At 33.4% G+C, this 14,561-nt stretch overlaps 1 protein-coding gene across 13 annotated transcripts in view; it reads right to left on the bottom strand.

The window, feature by feature from the left end:
• The window catches only part of LOC106873450 (dystrophin), a 712,951-nt gene that overhangs the window by 487,487 nt on the left and 210,903 nt on the right, over positions 1-14,561 (bottom strand). For all 13 annotated transcript variants that reach the window (XM_089343243.1, XM_089343268.1, XM_089343278.1 and 10 more), the window contains 7 exons: positions 10,018-10,190; positions 6,122-6,337; positions 5,479-5,592; positions 4,902-5,228; positions 4,054-4,261; positions 2,238-2,338; positions 1,464-1,616 (listed from right to left, as the gene is read on the bottom strand). In XM_089343243.1, the coding sequence (XP_089199369.1) occupies positions 1,464-1,616; positions 2,238-2,338; positions 4,054-4,261; positions 4,902-5,228; positions 5,479-5,592; positions 6,122-6,337; positions 10,018-10,190 (1,292 nt within the window). The remainder of the gene's footprint in view (positions 1-1,463; positions 1,617-2,237; positions 2,339-4,053; positions 4,262-4,901; positions 5,229-5,478; positions 5,593-6,121; positions 6,338-10,017; positions 10,191-14,561) is intronic.

Genomic DNA, 14,561 nt, shown 5'->3' with positions numbered 1-14,561 from the left:
GTAAATTAAAGGGCTTGAAAGATCAGGAAGAAGTGGCTAATGCCTATCAATCTTCCACTTTCATTTTGCAAGGAAAAGTGCAACTGGTCATCCTCTGTCTGGTGGTTATGGTGAAAGAAGTTGTGTGGACACAGTTAAATTGTTTCAATGATAAAGTTTTTTTCCCCCCACTTCTGACAAAGTCCTCAACAACAACTTTGAATACCACTGTAAGTGGAAAATGAAAGTAGAGAAGGGAATGCTAATTTTCAGTCTTTTATGAAATGTAGGAGAGAGTAGTATCATCAATGAAGTTAAATGAGCTTGCTGATTATGCATTGTCAATAATGTACGAAACTGAGCACTTCTAATGCCTATGATACATTTGAGTAATCTAGGACTTTGTGTGTGTGTGTGTGTGTGTGGTGTGTGTGTGAGTGAATGTGTGTGTGTGTGTGTCTGGTTCTAGCTATTAAGGACCTTTTCTCTTTAACATTTTCATTTTTTTTAAAAACAACAGTGTATATTTCATTCATGTACATTCTCTTGTGCCTATAGTAGAAAGGACTATTACTATCATTTTTATTGTTATTGAAGATGTTGTACAGTATCCAGTGTTGTGATGTTGTAGATTAAAGATACTGTGTCTACTGGGGGGGGTTTGTACTATCTGTCAAGTCACAACACGGACCACAGAGAGACAGTCACTGTTATTATTATTAAGGCCGTGAGCTGGCAGAATTGCTAGCACACTGGGCAAAATGTTTGGCAGCATTCCGTTTGTCTTTAAGTTTTGAGTTCAAATTCCACCTAGGACAACTTTGCCTTTCATTCTTTTGGGGTCAATTAAATAAGTACCAGTTACACAGTGGAGTCGATGTAATCAACTTACCCCACCCCCAAAATTTCAGGCCTTGTGCCTATAGTATAAATTATTATTATTATTATTATTATTGTTGTATTATTAAAATCAGGAAAAAAAAAACATTCATTAAATTAGTAAATTAACAAAAACTGAAAAAAATTTTTTTTATTTTAAATTAGAAACAATTAGTAATATTTTAAACTGTTACTGAGGGTGACGGAATATCAGAATCGTTAGAACACTGGAGAAAATACCATATAGGATTTCTTCAAGCTCTATACATTCTGAGTTCAAATTTCACTAAAGTTAACTTATCTTTCATACTCTCAGGGTTAAGAAAAATAAAATGTTTCAGTCAAGTACTGGGATTGATTTAATCAATCAAACCCACTCTCCTAAATTTCAAACCATGTGCCTATATTAGAAACAATTATTATTATTATTATCATTATCATCATCCTTATCATTATTATAATTCAGCAATATTTTAGTAGTGTTTAAGTGATTATTATGTTAATATGTTTGATAAAAATGTAAAGTATTAAATGGTCAGTAATAAAGATACTGAATTATCAAAATTTATTTTTAAATATAAGCAATTTAAATCTCAGTCACTTACCTTATGTTCTATGGATTCACCAAGATTTTCAAGCTGAGCCAGTTCTTCCTTGACAAGATTTACCATAATGCTATTGTTTATAAGATCCTGAGATAATTGTTGGATACGTTCCTTTGTGTCTTTAGGATGATCCCTCATTAAGCTTTCTAATTCCTGGTATATATATACATACAAATATACAATGTATTTATTGGAAAAATATTAAAGCATAACACTAAAAGAACAACTCAAAACATGCCTACACTGTGTGTACAAGTATGAATGAAACAATTAATTTAAAAAGAAGTATTAAAATTAATAACTATTCCTTACTGATGGATGGTATATCAATTAATTTACATTTGAAATGGCTGTGTAGTTAAGAAGTTTATGTCCCAAATATGTGGTTTTGGTTTTAGTTCTAAACCAACCACAACCTTGTGAATGAATTTGGCAGAGAGAAATTGAAAGAAGCCCAATGTGTTTATGTGCGTGTATGAGTGCATATACATGTGTTTGTGTGCATTTAGGCTCTATAAAAGCTGCTCAGTGTAAGCATTGTTGCTGTTGTCACTTCACTTCATACCTTCAAAGATGTGTGAAATAAATGATCCCATATTTGAAAAACAAGCAAATGCTAACAACAAGGACATCTGGCAGTAACACACTGCCACCGTAATATATTCATCTAACCCATGCTAGCATGGAAGAATAGAAGTAAAATGTACGAACAAATGAATTTTCAAAGATATATGTGAAATAATTTTAATGAGTAAAATAAAACTTTCACTTTACCTCAAGCTCTCCTGAAATTTCTTCAGCATCAGAGCAGTTTGCTTCATGTTGAATTTTCTTATTTAAAGCTTCTTGAAAATTTTTCTCTGACTGAATCAATTCTAAAATTATAAAATTAATCTGAATGATTTAGTTGCAGAAAAAAACCCCCAGAAACTAATATACTCAAGATATTTCCAACACACGAATAGAGATTATAAGGACAAAGGCTGTAACACAAAATGGACAGTTTTGAGAAAATTACAATGTCATTCATATGAAGAGAAAATTTTTAAAATAATGTATTTCTGCTTAAAAGATATTTCTTGTTTATCTATGTAAAATAGGGGAGAGAGAGTTCTCTCCAAAAATGGATAATTACAGGAATGCTAATTTTATAATTTAGACACTCTTTTTGATGGCTGCTTCAATGAAGTTTTAACTGTAATCCAAGTTCTTATGGCTAATCATTTCATTAAAGGATTCACTATTTCCATATGGGAATAAATTGGTTTTAAATTTTTATTTACCATAATGAATGGCAGTGATTTAACCCTCTTGATACCAACCTGCCTAAGGCACCTAATGCCTGGTTCTATGACACAAACCTCTTCTTTTAAAATGAAATAAATTAAAACCTTCCAATAAAATTCCATATGAAGTAATGTTTGAAACATCACCTTAATAATGAGTTACTTTATTAAATCCTTCATTATCTTCAGAATTAATTTTAAAAATGCAGGGTATCTCAGCAGGAATATGGTAACAAAAGCATTATGAACTAGGATGATGCTATTGTGGTGTGTATATGGTCAAGGCACCTAACTCTGCATATGCTAGTTTGCCAGACTGAATGAAAAACAAGTTCCCTTTTGCATCATATTTAAGTGGTTAGTAAGAGCATCCAGTCATGAAAACAACTGTTCAATCAAAAGATCATTCCATCCTCACAAGCATGGGAAAAAGATCAAGAGAATCATATATGTTGGAGTGGTGGGCTCTGAGTAATTTGTAGGAATGAGGGTTGGTTAAATCATAGTTAGTACTCTTGGGGAAGAGATTTTCCTGCTTTTTTGCAATCAGCTAAAATGTCATACACCATTCAATAGTTACACAATTCAAATTAGGAAGAGAATCTGGCTGCAAAATATCAGGTTCCAAAAATTTATTTGCTTTGAAAATCAGTTCATCTCATGCTAGGATAGAAAAAAAAATTGATGCAAAATGTTTTTAAGAAGCATAAAATATAATGACTATTTTGAAAAAGCTATAATTTAAACTTTCAGACATAAATAGAAAATTTTAAAACGAAATCATAAATGCAATTACAGGTTAAACATGAAACAATGGAAACCACATGAAATACAATTATTAAAATTTACTTTTTCAGATTGCATATATAGGTGCAGGCACAGCTGTGTGGTTAAGAAGTTTGTTTCTCAACTGTGTGGTTCCAGGCTCAGTCCCACTGTGTGACACTTTGGGCAAGTGTCTTCTACTATAGCCTCAGGCCAACCAAAACCTTATAAGTGGATTTGGTAGACAGAAGCTAAAAGAAGTCCATTGTCTATATATATGTGTGTGTGTGTGTGTGTGTGTGTGTGTGTGTGTATTTATGTATGTGTGGCTTTGTGTCGTTTGACAACCAATATTGGTGTGTTTTAGAGGTTCGGCAAAAGAGACCAATAGAATTAAGTACTAGGCTCACAAAAATATATCCTGAGGTCGACTGCTTCAACTAAAAATCTTTTAAGGTGGTTCTCCTGCATCGCTGCAGTTAAAATGACTGAAACAAGTAAAAGAGTAAATGGTAATTATTTAGTACAGTAAGTCATACCTTTAAATTTATACCACTTCACATCACTTTGTTCATAAACAGTAGAATAGTAGATAACTCGCTGGTAAACATCTTTCCAAAGAGAATTTAACTTCATTAAAGCACGTCCCATCTCCTGTAAGCTTTTGCTTTTATTTAACAAAACATTAGCTTCCGAGTTCAGTCTATTTATCTCAAGTTCTTTTTCCAAAACTTCTTGCTTCAGAGACTAAAATTGAAGTAAAAATAAACTAAATTTTATATTACAATAAGAGCAAACTTCTTTTATAACACAATTTTAAATACATTTCTATAGTTTTTATTATTTGTTGACTAGTAAGTGAATGAGTATGTGTGAATAAGTGCACAGAGTTGTGGATCTGTGTGGAGTTATTCGGGTGTGTCTGCAATGCATGAATGTCAGTCTGAAAGCTTATGAACACACAAGAAATTATTCTCATAACTTAATTTTTTTATATCTGTACTAAATTGATAATTTGTCTCTTTAACACATTTTCTTTGGATGGCCACTGAAGAAAATAATGTTGTAAACTATTGTCACACACTTGTGACCTCTTCAGCGACTCTTTCATGTGGGATGGAAGAGTTGCTGAAGAGGTCACGGGTATGTTACGAAAGATTTCCAGACAATGGACATTTTGTTAACCCTTCTCTAAAATTGATGAAATCAAATGAATTTTATGATGTTAAGTATGTATGAGCTTGTTCTTTTGACACATCATTACAAAAATATTTATTTGACAAGTCTGATATAATGTAATACAAAATTATTTAGCTTTAAATTAAAATAGAAGACAGGGGTATATGATTATAATAGAGAAGTTCAATTTCTAAAAATTATACTGTACCTTGAATTTTTTATTTTTAACTAATAAATCGTTGATACTATCCACTGCATAGTCTTTGTTGTTGAGTTGCTGTTTTTGTTGTTCTGTCCACTTAGTTAAGTTTTCCATTCTGGAGAAAATATCTTTGCTGTATTTGATTGCATTAGCAAGACGAGTGTTCTGTTCTTGTGCAAGAGTAACAACACTATTCCACTTTTCATTCATATCTTTCACCTGTTCTTTTAAATCTTTAGTAAAGTGTTCATCAGCATATTCACACAGTTGATTATGTAGTTCCCCAATACTATCAACATTTTCTTGCAATGTTAAAATATCTTCAAGAACTCCCTATAAGTAAATAGAAAAGATCAGTATTGCAACAATCACCAGACATTTTTTCTGAATTTTTTTATTTTTATGAAAATAATTTGTTTTAAAACGATTTGGTTATAAAATTTTTTTTCAAAATTTTAATATAACATCATATGTTTTTCTTTAATATTCCTGTTAGTTTTTTCATTGATGTGATTGACTATGATTTAAAATTAAAATAACTTCATTTAAGAAAAAGAAAAGATTGTTGTATTACAATTCTTACATTGCTTTCATTCATTTGAGCAGCAAGAGTTTGTAAATCTCCTGTTGCTGGATCATCAGACTGTAAAAACACATGCATTTCTTTCGTCCAGCGGACCATGCCAACCAATTGATTCTATGAATAAATTAAGAAATATTCAGTTATATTTAAGAGTCAATGACTAGTTTGTAAGAGAAAACATATTTTCACAATTAATACAAAATTAATTAGATAAAACAAATATAATGATGAAAAGATAATCCACTTTGCATTACTGTTTGAAAATGATTGCAGATTTGTAATGAAATTATTTTTGTTTATACCACTTAATATAGAAAAGCAATTACTATCAAACAGAAGGGTTACATTAAAATACATTTTTATAGAAAAAGTAAAATGGTTTTTCATAATCATAAAAATTACATTGTAAAATATATTTAAAAAAAAATTTAACTAACAAGTAAGAATTTAGTAACTCAATCCTATAAAAATCAAATTATGAAAATTGGATTAATTCATTCCAAGATGGCATAAACATATTTTCAACAAATTCTATGTAATTAGTTCTTGATAAAGTACTTTAATCATTCTTGTGGGTAATGAGAATTTTTAACTTTTACTCTTGTTTTTATAAAAAATACGTGATTATTTTAAGAGATTGTACCTGAAATGACTGCAGTTGTCCAATTGTTCTATCTAGAATATCCATACGTCCATCAACTGTATTATAAACTTCACTCCATCTACAGTTCAAGGATATTAAATCATTCTCAAGAGATTTAGCTCTCTCATTGCTGTGAGATTTTTTTACCAGTTGTTGGCCTGTTTTATTCACATATTCTAAACTATGTACATGTTCTTGAAGATCATTTCGAAGTTCCTAAAAGAGGAAGAAAAAAAAGATTTTGTATATGTGTGTGTGTTCACTCATCTGTATATCATTCATACAGCCCAGTAACAAAGAATGATACTGAACCTACCTACATTTACTCCCCTCTACCACCACCCTTATCACTCTACCCCTCACAACCATGACAATGACAATGTATCTGTTTGTACCTGATACACACTACCGTTACCCTTTCTGTACCACCAGTCATCATTTATTTGACTTCCATCACTCACTGTTACCATTCTCAACTTCTATTATTATTCATCTCTCTCTCACCAAATCACTAGGTTTCTGCTATCATACTTTTGTTCCATTCATCTACCCATTTTAGTTCAACTTCTGTCATTGCTCACCTACTAGGTCACGTTGACCTGATCTAACAATGCTTTTCAATTTTACAAATTACAAGACAACCCTAACTGTGATAGTGCCAGAATGCATTCAGCACACTCTACAAAGTGAGTGATGAATGAGTGGAAACAATGTGGGATCAATAAGGCCCCTTTAGTCCTTTGGGGATATAACATCCTTTTTGGGTACTGGTGCCATAATAAACTGCACCTAGTACAGTTGGTGATATGAAGGACATCTGGCCTTAGAAACCATGTAAAAAATGAAACATACAAGCAAGACATTTAGGAGAGCAGTAGATCCTGATGAGAATTGTCTTTGACTGTAACTACCGAGAAATCTATGTAGTATGGAAAGTGGATTAAAAGGATGTCACTTTCCATTCTGACATGAGTCGAACAGATCTTCACAGTCACAGAACAGTCAAGCTCATTCCTGTATGCATTCTTTGTTAATTTAGAGCAACATGACCAATAGGGTGGGTAGAAGAAAAGGTGGTAGCTGAAAATTAACTAGGGTGAGAGGGGAACACTATTCTGGTGAAAGTGTAGAAGGAGAAATGGGAGAGACAATGTTAAAAGGAGTAATGCAAAAAGAGACATTAATTCCCGAGTAAAATGAGAGAAACAGTAATGGCAGGGACAAACATGTGAACGACAATTATGTTTGTTGGTGAGAGGGGAGAAAAAGAGAGTGAGGAAGTGATGGAGAGTAATAAAAATGGTCAGTGGTATGAGAGTGGGACAGATGTCAATAATGACTGACTGGAGAAGAGGGAGAGGTGGCTAGCAGTAGAGAAGAGTAATGTTATCTGGTAACAGAGAGCATGATGGAAGGGAGCAGAGAGTAGAGAGATATGGATGGTAGTAGGCAGGCAATGAGCATGGTCACATCTATTTTCCCATATTACATGGGTTACGTAGCGTAGCGTAGTAACTAGGAGATGAAAGGGGTATTGAACAGAAAAGAGGAATAGCAAATAAAGACTTAGCTGGTACAAAACAAGTGAAAAGCCCATACACATACACACACACTATATATATATATATATATATATATATATATATTCCAGCCTCCATTTCCATGTATGTTTCACCATGCTTACACGTGTGGTTGAATTTTCTCCTGCATCATGTGTCACCAATCATCATGGTTCTTAGTCATCTTTGCGAAATGCCATCAGTCTTCATCACTTCATCCTAAGTGTTTCTTGGTCTTCCTCTTCCACAGCTTCCATTTAAACAAAGAGCTTAGCAATTCCTCATACAGCAGTTACACCCTATATACATCACAAGCCACTACCACTGCATTCTTTTCTCTTACACACTGCACCCATCTGATTCCACTTATATCTAGTTTTTCCCTCAACTTACTTGAATTTTGTTATTCATGCACACTAACACTATGCATCCACCAAAGTATGCTTGCTTAATTTCTTTACAATTTTCATAAATTCTCCAGCAGTTGACTTTTTACCATGCACTATCTCATTTTGTACACAAGCAGCATACAATCCGCCATTCACTCTGAAAGAAAAGCTTTTTGTCACCAGCAGAGATAATAGTTCCTAGAATATTTTCCAGTCTGTTCTTACTCTCACCACTAAGCTTTCAGAACACCCACCTCAGTAACAGAAGTTATCAACTACCAGGAGCTTGCTGGGCATCTGAGAAAACCTGTTTCCTGTATACTTTAGTGTTTATTACCCACATATGAAGCCCACCTACTTTGTTAAACTATTTGTGATCCCACTTCACTCGTGTTCTCTTCCGTACACTTGGCACACCATATGAAATTTCTACTTCCTCCTTTTTTGTATACCAAGGCCATTTCCTCGATGGTAACAAGGTCTTTAATTCTTTCCTACTTAGTAAAACTGTAGTTTTAGTAAGTTTAAGGACTTTCTATACCAGGTTTTGCTTCCTTGTCAGGAACATCTTCTCCAGATTTTGCTTTAAGAATTAGGTCATCAGCATAGTTTGTTTGTTATAGCTTGGATGACTATAATATGTAGATAAGAGATAACTGAATGAACCTCTGCATACATGCTAAATTTGTCATTGATGATTGCACCTCTGTACACAGACTGCAGAGCCCTCATAAGCCATTCATGTACCCCTAGAATCATTCATGAATACCAGATCACAGATCATTGTACCTTGCCAAAAGCCATCTCCAGGTCAACAAATGTTGAGTATGGGGAAGGGCTTACTCATAGCTAGCAAATTTTCTTGCAATTCTTTCTTTATGAATATAGCCTCTTAAGTACCACAAACCCAAATAACATTCAAGTTAATCTTGTTTCTAATCAATTTTTTGATAACTCTTGCTCAATAATTTGAGGTTTTTGTGGTCTTTAGTATATGGCTTTTGCCCCTGTATCAATTGACAATGATACTGGTACACCAGTCACCGAGTATGTCACCTTCTTATATTCTTTGGTTGACTATTTGAAATACTAGTATGGAACTTCCTTTGCCAAATATTTTAAACATCACTGTGACTATCACTGACAGGCCAGTTAATTTCCTTGCTATCATATTCTTATTTGTTCTGTTGATCAGACTGTTATAGACACTCTCCCTCTCAAGCAATCTCCTAATTCAACAGTCTCTATGCTACTTTCTTTCTAACATCAGTAAAAGCAAATGTGCTATGATCATTCTCTAAACACATTACATCTAGATTCTCTTCAGTTTAACTTATAACATCTCATGCTCTTAATCCTCATGTCACAAAACATGTGCAAGCCACTTTCTTTTTCTTCGCCCTTTGCTAAATATGCCCAACCTTTAGATTCACTTTAGCTACTTGATATTTTTCTCTACTGCATGGTCCACATATCTTGTTTATAGCCTTCAGCAGTTGCCTTGTAGAAATTGCTGATTTTCCTCTATGTTATAAACCTCTATCTCCTTTTTCTGTCATGATAATCATTTAGAGCTTCTCTGAAAGTACAACTTGCTGAGAGCTTGCCTAACTTTCCTGTCATCCTTCTGTGAATTAATAAGATGGGGTTGGAGGAGGGAGGGAGGGAGAGAGAGAGAGAGAGAGAGAGAGAGAGAGAGAGAGAGAGAGAGAGAGAGGAGAGAGAGGAGAGAGAGAGAGAGAGAGAGAGAGAGAGAGAGAGAGAGAGAGAGAGAGAGGAGAGAGAGAGAGAGAGAGGAGAGAGGAGAGAGAGAGAGAGAGAGAGAGAGAGAGAGGAGAGAGAGAGAGAGAGAGAGATAATATTAACTTCCCAGTCGTATATTGTTTAAATATCATTTTAAATTTTTTAAGTTTAGAAATTAAAATAATAGATAAGGAATTTGACTAGCCTTGTACTGCTTCATTTGTTTCTCCAGAGAACTGGTACCACTGAAATGGATATTTTCTGTGTTGAGAATTTCCTCCATATCACTGATCCATTTAAGTAAAGCTCCAAGAGCACTCAAATAAGGACGAGAAGGCATCTCTTCCAAAGTTTTTTCAAGTTCTTCTTTCTGCTTCCCTACAAAACAAATATTTCAAGTAAATAATAAGTAATGATAATTATAAGTAAATAATTTGAAATATTTAAAGTTCAATATTTCTGAAACTATATTTCATTGCTATGAATCTAAAAAATCATATTTATGTATTTCTCTTGCTTCTTTTTAAATACAAATACTGCAAGCGAAAAGAGTAGTTTAGTAATTAAAATTTTACTTTATTAATAAGACTATGGTTTTACTTTGGAGTAAAAATTATAAATTTAATTTTGATACTGGTTTTACAGTTGTAAAATAATTGTTTATATAACATTGAGTATATAATGTACAACAATTGAAGTAGTTGCAGATTGTTGTAATTAGTAAAAGTATCATCTATATAATAGTTTGGAGAGTGAGAGTGAATGTGTCTGTGTGTGGAGGGGGGATTTCCAAACAAATATTTTAGAATTCACCTCAGAACACTTTTTATAAAATCTTTATGAAAGACCTACCTTACGAAAAAGCCTTACCGCAACAATTATTCAGATATATGCAACAAAATATTTTTAAACTCTAGAAGAGTTGTTTTTTAAACTTCTATACTTCATATATGTAGTATGTAACAATGTTCAACCTGATATAATCCAAAGTAGAATTTCAAAACAATTTCATGTTTACACATGAAATTCATTGTCCAGTTTAATAACTGAAGACAGAAAAGATAACATCTTTAAAAAGTAATCTTATTTGACAATGAAAGAATGTATATTGAAATCCTTGATAGAAACCAATTTTATAACTTCTTTTTCATCCACCTATATTTATAGTTATATATATTTTAGATTTGTAAACTGTCCAACAAATTCTTTAATGAAATATTTTTGCCAACCTGAATCCTTTCCCAAATAACCAGATACAAGGAACAGAAACTAATATTGTAAAATAATTCTTAAAAACTATATGAAAAAAATTATGTTAATTCTTTTTTCTGATACAGCATTTTATTTCTTCAAGAAATAAATTATAATTCAAAATAAATAGAATGTTTCATTTTTTTCAAGAGATATAATATGATTTCACCACAAATATAACAAGCCCCTAGTATTTTTGCAGCAATGCAAGAATACTGTATTTATCATACTTCCAATAAAAGATTTAAATAGCAAACTTAGTAGTTTTCTTTTTTCCCTTTTACTCCTTTTCAAGCAGGGATTCATTTATTAAACAACACATCACTAATAAAAGGTTAGACACTAAAACAGCTTCAACTGGTAGATTAATGTTGCTATATATGATGCCAAATAATTAAGAAAATAAACATTTCAGTACTTAATTTTCAACAAGCTGAATGAGACAGGAAAAATGATCAACTGCCAAGGAAAAAGTACTTAAGTACTAATCTATAATATACACACATGTACATTAATATACACACCTGACTATAGGATTAAAAAGTTACTATGCTTCAATGTGATCCTAGGTTCAATATTATACTATAGCATTATACATGAGTGTTTTTACGTGTTTTGACGAATAGAGATTTCATTCCTGTGACAGGAACTGACAGTCAGTTGATCATATATGTCAATGGGTTTGAAAGCCATTAAGTGGATAATCAGTGAAATTCATTGGTTGTCATCTGTCATGCATCAGGAAGGCAGTCTTTGGTGAAATTTCCATCTGTGTGTATGTATGTGCACATGCATGTTTGTGTACCCATATAAACATGTACATATGCAAATGTATATGTGTATTGCGATCATAATGTACAAATTTCAAAAAAAATATATGTGTATATTATATATGAAGTAGTTACAATTAACTGCCAGTACCTTTTGTTTTATATAAATAAAGAATCAGATATATATATATGTATATAGTCAACAGGCGAGATCCAGAGATGCTCAATATAGAAAACACATAGTAGTGCTCAAATAATTTTGTGCTTACACTCTGAAATCTTTTTTGAGGACTAAGTCTATAAGAGAAATCCAGGTGAGCTGATATGGAAATAATAATACAAATAAACAATCTGTCCAACCCGAAGATGGAGGCCAAATTTACAGTAATGTTTATATTCATCCACTACTGGTTGCATATTCTTGAAATTTTGCACACTCCATTGGCAAAAATTACAAGTATTAAGTAATTCCGAGCCCCCAGAAACAGCTGTCAGACCTGAAATACCATATCCTCTCCCCTTAGTTTACTGTATCTTTTGTTCTCCATGTAAATCTGTACTGTAAATATATAAATATCTATATGCTTAAACATGAATGTTCACCTGAATATTTTCAGTTTTTGTTTCCCATATCCCTATATATATTTACAGGTATATATGTATGTATATTTTATGATGAGGTACCCAAAAGTAACCGGAAACATTCTCTGTCGGACAAGCCCAATGTAGTTCAAGCTTCTGCAGCTAGAAGCCACTTGATGCGACCCTTAAACATCAATCTGCCAACAGGCAGCATCAGTTGAAGTTGTACTGCCAAGTGGTAATGTCTTTCTTTTGCAGTGTTTCTCCCTTGTCCGTTGATTTTTGCAATGGCTGAAATGAAGGAACAGTGTGCTTTCATGAAATTCTGTTTTCTGCTGGGGAAAATGGTGGCCAAAGCAGTAGTCATGCCTCAAACAGCTTACAAGGATGCTGTCATGAGCAAAACACAAGTTTACAAGTGGTTCTCACGCTTCAGGAATGTTCACTTGTTGCTTGAAGACCAACCTTGTTCAGGGCAACTGTTGACCTCCTGAATGAATGAAAACATCACAAAAGTTCATGAACTGATCTTGGAAGGCTGTCACCAAACAATTGATGAACTTGTTGAAATGATTGGTGTGTTCTGGAGCACCTGCCAATGAATTTTGAGTGGGGAGTTGCAAACGAAAAGAATTGTAGCAAAATTTGTACCGCACTTACTCATGAAAGCTCAAAAGCAGTCACAACTGAATGCATGTCATGAACTAAAAGAACAGTTGGAAGTTGATCCAGACCAGTTTCAAAGATCACTGGTGACGAAAGCTGGTGGTACAGCTACGACCCAGAAATGAAGCAGCAATCAAGTCAATAGAAGCATTCGATATCACCATGCCACATACAAGCACATCAAGTGAAGTCCAATGTCAAAATGATGCTGATTTGTTTCATCGATGTGAAAGGAATTGCCCACAGAATTTGTTTCCTCTGGTCAAAATGTTAACCAGACATTTTACTTGGCAATTCTGAAGCATTTGCGAGACATGGTGAGATGAAAATGCCCTTATCTGTGACAAAGTGGAGAACGGTGGTTTCATCATGACAATGCACCTGTGCACACCACCTTGAGTGTGAGACAGTTTTTGAACAAAAATGGCATGAACCCGCTTACCCACCCTCTCTATTCACCTGATCTTGCTCCCTGTGACTTTGTAAAACTAAGTAAATAAAATAATATTGCAAAATTCCAGTTTCTTTTGAGTACCCCCCCCCCCCCCACTGCCCAGCATATATTAAGCCCATACATGTTTATTTGCATCATAAACTCTCTCGCTATATAGATATATACACACACACACACCCTCTCATTCTTTCAGATATTCATCTCAGAGACAGATGAAGATAGACATATACACTATCCTTTTTTCTTGTATTTTGCTATGAGCTATTCTATCGATCCTTGTTACTCTATGGATATTGCATCAATTTGTTTTCTTTATATGTTGATATATACTCAGCAACCCTTCTTCCATTTCAACAACATTCATGAATTGTCTTTCTTCCATGAATGGCTGAAAAATACTTTCTCTTGCACATAAAATAATAAACAACATTTTTCAATTCCTAAAGCCCAGAAATGTATTTCTTAAGAGTACATGAACTCAAAACCTTTTATCAACATAATGAATTGTTTTCAGTAAAAATTGTGGTACACACAAAAATAGATGGCAACTTTTAGTATTATACATATAAACACACACAAGCACATACATAGAGATACATACAGACAGACAGAGAAACAGATAGATATTTGTGTGGTATATGTATATATCATCAGTACACAACTGATTTTCATGCTGGCATTGCTGATGATCCTAATCCATGTCAGTTCTTATTTGGAATTAGTTGCTCTCCTAGACAGGTCTCAGGACCATATTTCACCCTTGTTCTTCAGTTTGGGCTAGGTTTCTAAGACAGGATGCTCTCCCTAACACCAACTTTACAGAGCATACAAAGTGTATTTTATCATGGTACCAGGTTTTTAAATCTTACGTCCTCCAGAAGACAGAACTAAAAACTCCTCTTGACTGTGTTTACTCCGCTCATTCAGCAAACATTTTATAGAGTGTACAAGGAGCATTTATAGAGTGTACAAGGAATCAGAATTAGTGGGTTACCTTGTACTCTGCAAGACAAAAGAGCCATTACT

This window comes from Octopus bimaculoides, chromosome 2 (assembly GCF_046866305.1).
Source record: "Octopus bimaculoides isolate indiv1 chromosome 2, ASM4686630v1, whole genome shotgun sequence".
Lineage (NCBI taxonomy): Eukaryota > Metazoa > Mollusca > Cephalopoda > Octopoda > Octopodidae > Octopus > Octopus bimaculoides.
The sequence above is the reverse complement of the archived record's forward strand: the minus strand, read 5'-3'. Positions and strand labels throughout refer to the sequence as shown.